Source organism: Acanthochromis polyacanthus, chromosome 12, assembly GCF_021347895.1.
Source record: "Acanthochromis polyacanthus isolate Apoly-LR-REF ecotype Palm Island chromosome 12, KAUST_Apoly_ChrSc, whole genome shotgun sequence".
Classification (NCBI taxonomy): Eukaryota; Metazoa; Chordata; class Actinopteri; family Pomacentridae; genus Acanthochromis; species Acanthochromis polyacanthus.
The window spans coordinates 38395887-38409872 of record NC_067124.1 but is presented as its reverse complement, the minus strand read 5'-3'; the positions used below and the strand labels follow the sequence as shown (position 1 = coordinate 38409872).

At 41.5% G+C, this 13986-nt stretch overlaps 1 protein-coding gene across 3 annotated transcripts in view; it reads left to right on the top strand.

Annotated features, from left to right (window-relative positions):
• Positions 1–64: 64 nt before the first annotated feature.
• adar (adenosine deaminase RNA specific) overlaps positions 65–13986 on the top strand; it is a 31521-nt gene continuing 17599 nt past the window's right edge. For 2 of the 3 annotated variants that reach the window (XM_022199474.2, XM_022199473.2), the window contains exons 1-2: positions 65–187; positions 11957–13598. In XM_022199474.2, coding sequence (XP_022055166.2) covers positions 12087–13598 — 1512 coding nt within the window. In that variant the 5' untranslated portion in view covers positions 65–187; positions 11957–12086. The remainder of the gene's footprint in view (positions 188–11956; positions 13599–13986) is intronic. The other variant, XM_051956824.1, reaches the window with a different exon arrangement.

The window sequence follows — 13986 nt, the reverse complement described above, 5'->3', positions numbered from 1 at the left end:
GGAAGCAGCTGAAACCTTTTGGAACCTTGCCGGTTTTTAGACGTCACTCCCGTGCGACGTATTGCTATGCGTCGGTCGCTCTCCGGCTGCGTCACTTCTCGGCGCAGCAGCGCTTTGATTATTGTTCCATCGGCGCGTTCAAACAGCACAGAGGAACCGGAGCGTCCAGCGGGGGATACACGGTGAGGTGAGGCTGCCGCTCTCTCCGCTCTCCGGACACACGTGTCCGGGGTGGGGGAAGGGGCTCCGGGGCTGAAGAGCGGGCTCGGCGCTTCAACGGGCAGCGGAGCCGGCGGTCCTGCGGGCGGCGTTTAGAAATGGTGCAGTGCCGCCGAGCAGCTAGCAGGCCGGCTAACGTTAGCCGGAGGAGGGACCGAGGACGGTTAACGGCTCGGTTCGTCCTTTTAACGAATATCGCCGTGAAAATGAAAACTCCGAGCTCTTGGGTTGCTTACCGGGAGGTTTAAAAGTGCGAGTCGGTGAAACCTGTGGCTGTTTAAAGCGGTACGAGCCCGTTAAAGGAGAACCGCGGCTTGTTTTGTTGCTTCAAAGTCTGCGTCAGTCAGAGGAGGTAACGGCGGGGATGTTCCGAGTTTCATCCGTTAACATGATGCTCACCAACGGTTCAGAAATCGGGGATGAAACCGGAATCTGTTAGGACTTTGGAGAGTTTGTGGCAGACGGTAGAAACAGTGAAGTAGTTCTGCTTGAAGCCTCACAGCGTGTTTAGTGGATGCCGTTTCTAGGATGGAGATGCTGCTGGTGGATTGTGTGGTAATTTCCATTCACCTCCAATGTTTTGGTTTAATTTCACAGACAAACTGAAGGGCTCAGAAGAAAAAAAAAACAACCTAAGATGATAAAAATCCCACTTGTACATCTATAAGTGCATAATAAAAACAAAAACCTATAATAAATCAGCTAAACTAAAAATCAGATGCTAAAATCTTCATCTTGTAAAATAAAAACAGCATATCTAACTGTCCAGATACACTTCTTTAAATTTCAAATCAGATAAAACTGCTTTGACCTTTTAGGACCTGCCATTGTGCATGTCTACCAGAACATATTCTTACATTTTGACATACTGGAGTGCCATTTTTTTGGAGTACTTTCATTTGCTTTACATCAATATAACCCATATATTGTAAGTTTTAATAATATTTATTGACTTATGTCTTCATTACTACAATAAAATGCTTAAAAGTATATTAAACCTCTGTTTCAAAATACAGAAATTGCATAGCTGTATCCCTCTAATTTGTGAACAAAGTTGCACAATATCCTGTGGGGTCATTTCTAAAGATTTTTGTTGCATGCGCTTTAATTGTGTATTTTTACAAACCCATCACTGCAACGAAAAAGCTCTCCGAGACCTGGTGAATGTGTGAAATGTTAATCTAACTCCCCAGATTTTATATGCAAAAAGAATGATCAATATAGCTTATCTGGTTTAAAATGTAAAGCAAATCAAAAATGAATCCACAGTCTGGGTTCTGTGGGGTTAACTGATTGAAAATAGGATGAAATAAGCACAAAAAAAGCATCAGACAGGGCTGAGTTGGATAATAAACCCAAAAATGTCAACATTACTAGCAGTTAAAGCACTAAAAAGGGCTATTGAAAGAATTTGCTTGGGGAAATATTGCTAGTAATTAAAAATATAGCATCAAACAAGAGCAAAAATGGAATAAAACCTTAATTTGGCATTCCGTAAGTTTTTATTTTAGTTAAATCTAAATGCTGATGGTGTGTCTACAAGTAAAACATCCACTTTTCCAAAAGTCTGTCCTTTTTATATCCACCAAGGACGGTAATAAAACACCAAACGTTCTACACACCTGTACCCGTAATAAACTGCAAAAAGAAACCAAACTTAAAGAGGAGAATAGAAAACATTGATCCCCAAGAGGAAATTCTGCTGTTACAGAAAAATGTAATTGAACAATAATGCAAAAAACACATTAGCATACATTTATATTAATATTCTCACATTTTACTTCTCGTTTAATTCTTCGCTGCTTTTTCTGAAGCTTCTAATGCGACTAAAAATCTGCACAGACGGTTTTTATTTACGTAAAAGATCATTCCTGCATTTAATGAAGCAACTCCCCTTTAAAAAACACAAAATAATAAACATGAAACTGAAAATAAACCAACCCTGCTAACATTAAATCCTTGGATTTGTTTGTTTTTGTGATGCTGTAACTTTAATCGCCATAATTAATAACACCTCCGGGTCTTAGCCTTGATGTTAGAATTAGTTTGAAGTTTTTAGTATGATCTTTTGCACGGTTTTAGTCCTTAATATGTAAATAATTCCTGTAAATGCACATAATAACACTGCAAGGTCTCCTAACTTCAGTATTTAAACTTGCTGGGTTATTTTGTAATGCCGTTATTATTCCTCTACCGGAAACACTTTGGTTTATCAGCTGTTACTGTGTCAACCCAAATTCACTGCAGCATCCACAGACACTCACAGGTTCAGTGTAATAAACTGTTTTCATTATGAGGCCGATTCTCTGTCGCTTTAATTTTCATTTTGGTCACATGTCGGATCCCACAGTGCTGGCAGAATCGTCCCTCCTGCAAATATCGCTGCATTTATAATTAATAGTTAAACAACAAGAGGAAAACTCGCAATTAAACACCAAATATTACACATTAAAGTGAAGCAAAAACATGAGGAGTCCTTGGATTTGACACTTTTTACAGAAATAATCTGGTTATTCACCGTTATTGATAATACTGTGTGGGGTTTTAGCTTTAATGTTTAAATCAGTGGGTGAAACTGTTTTACATGTGCTTTTATGGAGTTTTAATCCTTAATATTTGAATTTTTCGTATTAAAATTTCTAGCTTAAATATTGCAGTAGATAAAGATGCAGCTTAAAAAAAGAGTGTGGGGGGGGGGGGGGTCTGTCCAAAACTTTTGGGATATTTTAAAGAATATGTGGGGAAAAGTGTTTCTTTATCATGTTTTTATAAAAAGGTACACAAGATTTTATCATCTATAAATTGAGCAAAATGGCACAAAAGTATATTTTATGTTTTATTTCTCTCTTAAACATAACAAAAAATGTTTTGTAAACTGAGTGAAATCAGCAGAGAACAGAAAAGATGAAAACTTAGGGAGGGATTTAGCAAAAAATGCGTTTGTGAGGATGAAAAAAGTGTGTTCGGGATGCAAAACGACAGTTATAAAAATGTGTTTTCTACCTTTTTTGTAGCTTTCTCCTGTTATAAACATACCTCTAGGTACAGTTTTTATCAGAAATTCTTGCGCTTTACCTCGTTTTATGTGCAAATTTCAACAGCGCAACAGATGTTTTGTTTGTAAATTTGGCAAAAATTACAGTTATGCAGGTAGATTATGTTTAAATTAACTTTAAAATGCACTTCTTAGGTTTTGGTTTATCCTTCTCCATCAGGTTTTAGTTGTAGACCTGCATAGGTTCATTTATTATGATTCTGAAAGTTATAATAGATTGTAAAGTTGATAAATGAACTAAATTGTGCTTCTTTATGTTAGAGAATTTCTGCGATGTCTGATGAGGAAACCCGGGAGGCGAACTCAGGAGACTCAGATGGCCGATGTAGAGAAAAAAGCTTTACTGAACTCAGGAGAATTGATGTAACAAGTGCATTGTCACACTGCAAAAAGTCAAAATCTTACCAAGTCTGTTTGTCTTATTTTTAGTCAAAATGTCTCATCTCACTTGATTTAACCCTTAAGCTTCAGTGTACCGCCGTGTACGCCTACTAATTTGCATAGGAATTTCAAGAATGTCCGACGGCCGCAAACCCGCTTATACAAACACTATACACCGATGGAAAGCTTAGATTCTCATGAATCCGCCGGTATAAACCACTTTCAGATGCGATTACAACAGCGGGTGAGAAAAACACATTTGTCCGACAAAAACAAATATTCATCCGTCCGTTCTCTATACACGGCTTCAACGCACACAGCGCGACTCACATTTCCGGGTTCATTATTACACACAAAAAAAAAGATTCCACAAAAAACGGCCATAATCCAACCTTTTACATCCAGATGACACAAGCCAGTAAACTATTTTGTCCAAAACATGTCCTGAAGTCGGTATAAAATCCCCGAATCGGTCCTTTTCAAGGAAAAGCACCTCGCGATGCCCGTCCAATATTCCCCGTATTTTTCGTAATTTTTTTTATTTAAAAATAGAATATTAGTGATTTTTTTGTACTGAAAACGGCTGGAATTGACAGAAGCTTAAAGGGTTAAGATAAATTCATTTAACAGGAGACATTTCAGCAAAAGGTGGGACTTATTTTAAGACAACGCATCTTAAATATCTTGTTAAGTCAAACAGTCAAACAATCTTGAAACTATCTTATTTTAACCCTCCTGTCCTCCTGCGGGTCAAATTGACCCATTTTAAAGTTTAAAAATGTGGCAAAAATATATATATTTTCACGGTGAAATCTTCCACATTTTCAATTTTTTGGGGGAATTTTTGAACATTTTTTGGTGGAAAAAAAATGTTAAAAAAACAATTTTCTTTAAGAAAAAATCCACCAATCAAAATTCGCTGGATGTTGATTGATTTTTTCCCCCCATTGTTCTAAAAGAAAATATTACAACTTTTACTGATATATATGGAATCACTTTAGATACTTTTAGGATTTTTTTGGAAGATTATTATTAATTTTTTCAAAATATTTGCAATTTTTAGATTTTTTTTTTTTACATTCGTTAAATGTTCATTTCTTGCCAAATTTGGGGATTTTTTAAAAAATAAAACTTTTAAGGAATTTTCTTCCTGAAGATTTTGCAAATTTTTATAAATTTTAGAATTTTTTTTGCTGAATTTCTGGATTTTTTTCAGACGAGGAAACAATATTTTTTGGTGCCTGTAAATGAAGACAGCAGGACGGTTAAGACACCTAAGCTTGACAATCCTGGTAAATTATAGCTTAAAATAAGTTTTCCCAGCTAATTTTAAGATCTCAATATTCTAAATCATATCTTATTTCAAGAAAGTCATTGTTCACTTGTTCTATTGGCAGATTTTTCACTTATTTCAAGGTAAAAGTTCTTTGAAATCAGTTTTTTGTTCTTGTTTTGAGAGGCGCTTTTTTCCCAGTGCAGTATCAACTCTGAGGAGGCTCTCCGTCCTTCGGGGCTTATACGTCTGAGAGAAAGGGGCAAAAAAGGCAGGATCTAACCTTGTTATTGTTGCACTATCAGCAAATAGTTGTCTGTCTGAGCTGGTGTGTTTCTGTGCGTCTTTAATTTGGGTCAAGGGGTGACCTTCTGTTTGTTGGTAAGAAACTTACAGTTTTTCCTTCACAAATCCCTCCTTTTCATAAGATCAAACCTGAACTACAAGTAAAAGGAAAAATTTTAAGTGTGTGTGGAAACTAGGGCTGGCCCCAATAGTGGTTTCTGGCCTCCGAATATTCGGGTCCTATTAAAGACGAATATCCGGATATTCGTTCCGCCCCGTATCGTCCGGATCCGTTCGTGTGGTTCGTGCGGTGGCGCCGCAGCAGAGACGGCCCGAATAGTCGGATCCGTTCATCTGGTGTCCCGGGTCCACATTTTGCCCTCGTTTACTCTTTAGGTAAACTGAAGAATTCCCAAACAGCAGAGGTCTTCAGCATCTTGTCTTGCGCGGGAATATTCGGATACCAAATTAATATCCGGATAGTGCTGTAGCGAACAGATATTTGGGATATTTGGGTCCAGCCCTAGTGGAAACCCGTGGCCAGAGAGCTCCACAAAATTGATTCTGTAATATTTAGGGCTGGTCCGAATAGTGGTTTCTGGCCTCCGAATATTCAGGCCCTATTAAAGACGAAGACGGCAGCTTGTGGCGGAGACGGCCTGAATGTTCGGATCCGTTCGTCTGGTCTCCCGGGTCCAAAATTTTGCCTTAGTTTTGTCTTTAGTTAAACTGAAGAATTCCCAAACAGTGGGGGAGAATATTCGGACACCAAAATTAATATCCGGATACCGCTTATGTCTTAATTTCCGAATATTCGGATATTCGGGTCCAGCCCTGGTAATATTCAAAAGGTAAAAAATTCATTTTAAAAGTTATAGTAATACACAATATAAATGAACCTGATTGTAGTTACACACGGTTCAATTAACTGGAATCAATTGAAATTTTAACTAGAAATCAATGTTTAGATATTTTATTTCCCTTAAACATTCAAGCCAACTGCATTTACGTAGTTAAATGGATGTATGCGTTTTTACTTTTTTCACTTCATGTTTTTAGTTTTAAACCTCCAAAAACTTCCCTTTAGGTGTATTTTTCTTGTTTTTTATTACACTTTATTCTGTTTTATGTTCATGTGAGAATCTAATCAGATCTGAATGTTGAAAATGAGCCACACAAACATGAGCAGCTCCACTTTTCTCACTCGGCAAATACTTTTATAAACTGGTTTTTGCAAATTTGGTGCAAATTTGTATTTAGTATGCAGCTTCAAAAAGTGCAATACAAAGAATAAGTGAAAAAAGCAATCAGTGTTATGTCCTTAAACTTGGCAAAAACACATTCAGAAAAGTATATTTTGTGTGAACTAACCTTAAAATGTGCTTGTTTAGTCATTTTTAGCCCTCTCCACTTCATGTTTTTAGTTTTAAACCTCCAAAAACTTGCCTTTAGGTGTAGTTTTCTTGTTTTGTTTTTTTATTACGCTTTGTCCTGTTTTCTGTTCATGTGATAATCTAATCTGATCTTATGTGGAAAATGAGCCACGCAAACAAGAGCAGCTCCACTTTAAAACACTCAATTAAGCGGTTTTGCTCCACTGCCGGCCTCAGGAGGCGCAACGGAAACTTACCTTTTCTGCAGAAATGAAAGTGAAACTTACTCCCACTGTGTTCAGACATGTTTCCCTTTCCCTGCTAGCTGTGGGTTTTCCCTCCGTCTGGTTTGTGTAATAGTTCAGAGCGTCCGGCGGGTATAAAGGACAGAAATCAGCTGCGTTTTTTTATTGAGGAAGCTGCAGACGGAAGAGCCACAAACACCTGGAGAACACGTCTCTCCTTTAGCCCATTCAGCCTTTACACAGTTTAACGTCTCTCTCTCTGGCTTTTGTCTGGAAATCTGTTGCTGCTGCTTTTCTGGTTCATCTAAATATCAGGAAGCTGTTGTTTTTCGTCGCTTTTTTTCATTCATTTGAACCTCTGTAGGTGAGAAAAAAACGCATCGTCCGGGCCTTGTGTTACCTGGAAATGTTGTGACGCATGTTCCTGGTTTCATGGAGAGAACTGACACGGCTTGTGTAGATTTAAATGTGATTGTGTGTTTGAAAAATGCAGGAATTTAAAGGTGAAAGCTTGAAAAAGTTTATTTGGGAAGGATGGATTTAATCCAAAATGATTGGGGAGCATTTGTAGGAGAGCATGTCCGCTTAGAACTTTAATAATAAATATATTTTAAAACAGTTTTGAGCCTTTCTCGCATGGCAAAGATCTAAAGTAGTTGTTTGCTTTGAATGGCTTTCAAGTCTGACTTTGCTTTGTGCTGCTCATTTGCACAATCAGCTGATGTTGTAACCAGATCTTCCTTTTTTCCCCCGTTTCTCTCCCGTTCCCGCTTGTTTTTCTGCGCACATGTGGATTCAACAAGCTCTGTCTTTTAAATAAAGTTAAAACGAAGTTAAAGAAAGTCTCCAAGAAGTCATAAAACCGAGCAAGACGTTTTCTTTTTAGTATAAAGCAGTAGGTTATGTCGTAGCCTGAAGTGCTTGAGTTAATTTGATAACTTCACATTGGGATATCCCTTCTAAAATTACATATAAAAGATATAATATATGTATTTATTGTGCAGAATTAACACAAAAGACACAACAAAATGGGCGTAGTGGTTAGCACTTTCGCCTTGCAGCAAGAAGATCCCTGGTTCGACTCCCGGGGTGGGCCTGGGGTCTTTCTGCATGGAGTTTGCATGTTCTCCCTGTGCATGCGTGGGTTTTCTCCGGGTACTCCGGCTTCCTCCCACAGTCCAAAAACATGCTGAGGTTAATTGGTTACTCTAAATTGTCCGTAGGTGTGAATGCGAGTGTGATTGTGTGTCTGTATATGTAGCCCTGTGACAGACTGGCGACCTGTCCAGGGTGTCCCCTGCCTTCACCCGAGTCAGCTGGGATGGGCTCCAGCACCCCCCGTGACCCTGATGAGGATAAAGCGGTGTATAGAGGATGGATGGATGGATGGACACAACAAAATGGAGATAAATAGGTTTAATTTGGATCTAGCCGGACTCTTTCTTATTTTTTTTAGCCTGTAACTTTAATGTAAATGATGAAAAACAAGCAAATAAATAAATTTATCTCACAAAGAATAATAATAAATAAATGATATAAGAATGATCTCACCAACTGTTTTGATAAGCACATAATAGGTTTGAGTCATTTTTAAAAGAAAAATAGCCGAAATTCTGTGACTGTAGCTTCTTTAATGCGACTATTTTGGATAAAACAAGACGTTTTTGGACATCAGTTTTGCTGCTGACAATGATTAATATTCAGTCCTAGAAAGCAACCAGTCATTGGGATTGAAAGTAATGCATTTTCCTTTAATTATTTAACATTTAACTTAGACTTATACCATCTTTTCATCAAGCTATTGATTATCTGTCAACTATTCAAACTAATTTTAAAATCGATACATCAGTCTGAGTCATATTTAAAAGAAAAATAGTGTAAATTCTGTTTGCAGCTTCTTAAATGTGAATATTTTATCCTTTCTTTCCTCGTCTTTGACGCTAAGCTCGATTTTATTGGGTCGTGGACAAAACAAGACATTTCAGGACGTCATAATGTTCATTTTGGGAAGCCAGAATTATAATTCTGATCAAGAATCGTGATTTAAAGTCGAGCTTTTTCTTATCCACTGTCTTGTTTGGCGTCTTCCTTCATTCTCGTCCAAAGCTGCAACAACTAATTGATTATTTGTCAAGAGTTCAATTAATCACCAGCTATTTTGACAATTGATTACTTGGTTTGAATACAAATGGTACAAGTTGTGTGATTGCAGCTTGGTAAATGTGAATATTTTCTTGCTTCTTTCCTCGTCTTTGTCACTAAGCTCAGTATTTTAGGGTCGTGAACAAAACAAGACATTTCAGGACGTCATAATGTTCATTTTGGGAAGCCAGAATTATAATTCTGGTCAAGAATCGTGATTTAAAGTCGAGCTTTTTCTTATCCACTGTCTTGTTTGGCGTCTTCCTTCATTCTCGTCCAAAGCTGCAACAACTAATTGATTATTTGTCAAAAGTTCAATTAATTACCAGCTATCTTGATAATTTATTGGTTGGTTTAAGTAAAAATAACCTAAATTCTGTGTTTGCAGCTTCTTAAATGTGAATATTATCTCATTTCTCTCCTCATCTTTGGCTCTAAGCTGAATATTTTGGACATTTTAGGACGTCATCACGGTCTTTGGAAAACATTGATCATCATTTTTCAACATTTTCTGACATTTTATTGCCCAAACAGCTAATTGGTTAATTGGGAAAGCAGTCGACAGATGAGCTGACAGTGGAAATAATCGTGAGTTGTGAGCTTGTTTATGATTCAGGCACTTTTTTTGGTGTTTTCCGATTGCCTTTGATGAAGCGCGTGTCGTCTTTTCCCCCCCAACAGGACGGCATTAAGTCGTTGAATCATCAGCTTGTCAGATGAGTTTGTCTCGTCGCTGCAGCTGCTCAGACCCGCGGCGGAAAAGGAAAACGAGCAGCGACGGCAGTGGACTCTGAAAAGCACAGAGTTGTTGTTCTGGCTGTCAGACGTTGCCCGGCGTCGGGGTCGAGATGAGTCGACTGCGGCCCCGTTTCGCCGCCGGGCTGCCGGCCCCGTCGGACCCGATTAACGTGACGAACTCTCCGTTAGCTGCTCGGACCGGCTCGGCTCTACGTGACGCTGAATCCTGACTCAGTATTGGGTGTCTCCTTGTTGTCGGTCTCACTGATACAGACATTATTGAGTGTTGTCAGATATGACACTTGAGCCGCGATCGATGTTTGTTTCTGCCATGATATGCTGGAGCGTGCAAGTCCAAAAAAGTTAATATTTTTCTGCATTGTTTTGCATCAGGAGAAGGAAATGACGTTGAAGCTGCACTGTTGGCTCCTTTCTGTGGGGTTTTTATGCACCGACGGCCCTTTTTGCAGCCTCACGTCCTTGAAATTACCCCTCCGTCTGCATTATTGTCTCAGTTTCCCCCTCTGCCGTGCACCCAGATCCAGCAATAAGGCCAGAAATAATACAGAATAGTCGCAAGAAGGTCTGAATTATTAATCGACTTCCTTTCACCCCCGGATTAAGTTTCCGTCTGACTGGAGGAGATATGGTGTCACCCCGCAGTATCCTTGTAGACCCGGCCGGGTGATCGTCCGAAGATGCACAACAACGACAGCAAAGTTGCTGGATAACTGCATCATCTGCTGCGTTTCTGGGAAGCGGCAGTGTTGGGTGATGCTGGAGACGGTGTCCTTGCAGCCGGTGTTGATTCACGGACTCATCCAAGGACACTTGAGGAGTTTGGACGGCTGCCAGCAGGGCCTGAACTTGTGCTATTGACTGGAATGACATTTTCTCCCCCAACTCCCAGCTGCTGCTCGTTTTTCCACCGCTCAATTTTGTCGCCGTTATTCATCTCTATTTATTAATTTTCTGCCGTGGAGCTGCTTCGCTTGCGTTCGTGATAACAAATGTTTTTCTCCAGCGTCACCCTGTAAATGTGGAGTCGTGACGTCGGTTGTTTTTGGCTCCAGGCGTCGGTCAGGTGCAGTTTTAGAAAACAGTCACAGCAGCAGAGTCCAGTTTGGTCAAATGTAAAAACTTCCAAAGATAGAAAGCTCCCAGAATTATCTTATTTGCTTTCTGCGTCGAGCAGAGTTTGGATGTCGAACCACAGCAAGGTCCTGTTAGCTTCTCTCCTGCTCTCTGTGCTCAAATAAAATGCATTTTGACACAGCTGAGCTCCCCATAAAACAGTTTTTATTGACATATTTTTCTATTTCTCTTGTCAAACGATTTATCATGTATGAAATACTGACTGGAATGTGGCTCATTCAGATGACATGTTAACGAGCTGTCTCTTCAAGGTGCAACTAAACCTAACCTAAATCCTAATTTTACTACATGATATTGTCTAAATAAACTTAATGCATTCAGCTGTGTTTTTAGAAAATTCGATTTCAGAGAACAATTAAACAGTTAGGGGGAAAAGAGTTGCTTTAGTTGCTCCGTGCTGTAAAATAGTTGCCATTTCCACGTTGCACTGTTCAAAATACAGAACCAACTTTTTCACTTTACCATGAGGTTTAGTAGAAACTTTTTTGTTAGATTTTTGGAGTACCCGCCACTTTTGTAGAGTTCTAAGAGTATACTGCTGTTCAGAAGTTTGGGGCCACCCAACTCCCACTTTTATCCATGTGCTAGCATAACTGCACAAAGGTTTTCTAATCATCAATGAGCCTTTCAGCACCATTAGCTAACACAATGTAGCATTAGAACACAGGAGTGATGGTTGCTGGAAATGTTCCTCTGTACCCCTATGGAGATATTCCATTAAAAATCAGCTGTTTCCAGCTAGAATAATCATTTACCACATTAACTATGTCTACACTGGATTTATCATTCGTTTAATGTGATCTACATTGAAAAAAATACTGCTTTTCTTTCAAACATAAGGACATTTCTAAGTAACCCCAAACTTTTGAACGGTGGTGTGAGTTCAAGGGCTTTTGTAAAACTGCCGTTTTTGGGGGTTTTGAGGGTTGAAATGTACACTTTATCTTTGCATGTCTAACCATGATACAATCTACAATAACGTGCAGTTTGTCAAAACAGGAAACTTTTATCATTTCGATTAGTTGGCTGACCTGTATGATGGTCGACAGATTGACTGCCCTGCTGACTTTGCCCTCTCTTTGTGTTTCAGGCGCTCTTCAGTGTGAAAACCGGTCGGTTGACTTTCCGTCCGGCTGTTCTGTTGCTGCCCGAGGACGTCCGCTAACGCCGAAGCTGCACCGCCGGCTGCCCCGGCCCCCTTCGCGCTCAACCCCTGCGCTATGAGCAGAGGTAGAGGAGGGCCTCCCCGAGAACACTACTACCGACACCCGCCGCCTCATTTACAGGCCAAGGAGGGCTACTACAGCCCTGGCCCGGCCCCACGCTTCCCCAGAGCCGGCCCGCAGCAGATCCCACATCCAGGTTACTACAGCGGTCCTCCCCACCCTGTAGCGCCCTCACAGCCCCCGTCTATCAGCCCCTCTGCTCCCCCGGCCCTCCTTAAAGGCTTCCCTAAATCTGTGGGCGCACACAACCAGAATCCACCACAAACGCCCAATTCCTTCCTTTACAAGCAGGCGGAGTTCCTCAGAGGACATACTTCTGAGGCGCCGCAGTTTAGAAGCGGAGCTCGAGGAGGAGAAGGTGGAGGGTCGTCGGTGCCAGGCTGGCCTCCGAGTTCTCCATACCAGCCCCAGTCAGGGTACGGCAGGTATCCAGGCAGCAGCAGCAGCTCCGGTAGAGGTAGAGGAGGCTACAACCAAGACCAGAGCTACACAGGAGCCTCCAGAGGGCCTCGACACCTGAATCAGAACCAGCAGTACGGTCCAAACCGCAGTCAGTACGCTAGCAGGCAATGGGCCGACCAGCTGTGTGACGATCTTCAGGGTTTGTCTCTTCATCGAGACGGCAGAGGCGGCAGGTTCGACAGACACTCTTCCAGTTTTACCAAAGAGAGCATCACTCTGACCCCGGCCATACAGGAGCAGGTTCACAGGGCGCTGAAGCCAACCGAGAGCGTCTCCGCCAAAGTGTTGGCCAGGAAGCTGCACCTGCCCAAGACGGTAGTCAACAAGGCTCTGTACTCTTTGGAGCGCTTGGAGAAAGCCTCCAAGCGAGGAGTCACCCCTCCGGAGTGGACTCTGTTCAGAAAACCTCTCAGAAGCGAAGAAGAACCGGACTTCAGGCCTTCAAATCTACGCGTCACTTTCGAGACGCCTCTCAAAGCTGAAGTCGAGCCGGAAGCAGAAAACAGCGTTCAATCCAGAGAAGAGGATTCGGATACAGAATCCAGCGTTTCCTTCAGCTCCTCTTCAGAGTCGGACGCCTCTGAGGAACCCAAGACACCAGCAGAAGGTCGGCACCACGAGATTCCCAGCACTCCCAGCTCCCCCGACCAGGAGCTCAAAGCTGCTATGATGACGGACCAGAAGGAGAGCATCCTGAAATACCTGCTGGATTCAGGGGAGGCGACGGCCCTCGTCATCGCAAAGAACCTGGGTCTGCGGAACGCCAAGCAGGTCAATCCCACCCTGTACGCCCTGGAGAAGCAGGGCGAGATCACCAAGAATGGAGAAGTCACCCCTCCCACGTGGGAGCTCTCAAACCGCCGCCGGGAGAGGATGCAGAGGAGCCTCAAAGCCGCTCAGAGCGCCTCGGCCCTGGGCGAGAAGATGGACGAGGAGCCCGGCAGAGACGAGAGCGCAGCAGGGTCGCCTCCAGCAGCGGTCCCAGGCCTGGAGTCCATCCCTCTGCTGGGGGCCTGGATGGCGGAGCAGAGTCACGGTGAAGCGGTACGTGAAGCTTCAGCTTTCTGATTTGTACGATTTTACTCCGCCAAGGAACGTGGCGGAGTTATGTGATGATTTGTCTGTCCGTTTGTCTGTCTGTTAGCAACATTAGTCAAAAACGGACCAATAAATTTGGATGAAATTTTCAGGGAAGCTCAGAAATGTCATGAGGACCAAGTGATGAGATTTTGGCAGTGATGCAGCTTAAAGTCTGGATCCACGGATTTGGAAAGATTTAAAAATTTAGGTTGTTTTTCCAAACGAAACCAAAAATCACACAGTTCAAGGACTTTCTACAGTTCCTTGTTTTGATAAATGCTCTAGTTTTGGCTTTTTTTTTTCCCAAAGATGAGTGGCAGCTTTGGGGTTCAGAGGGTTAAAATATTCCCTC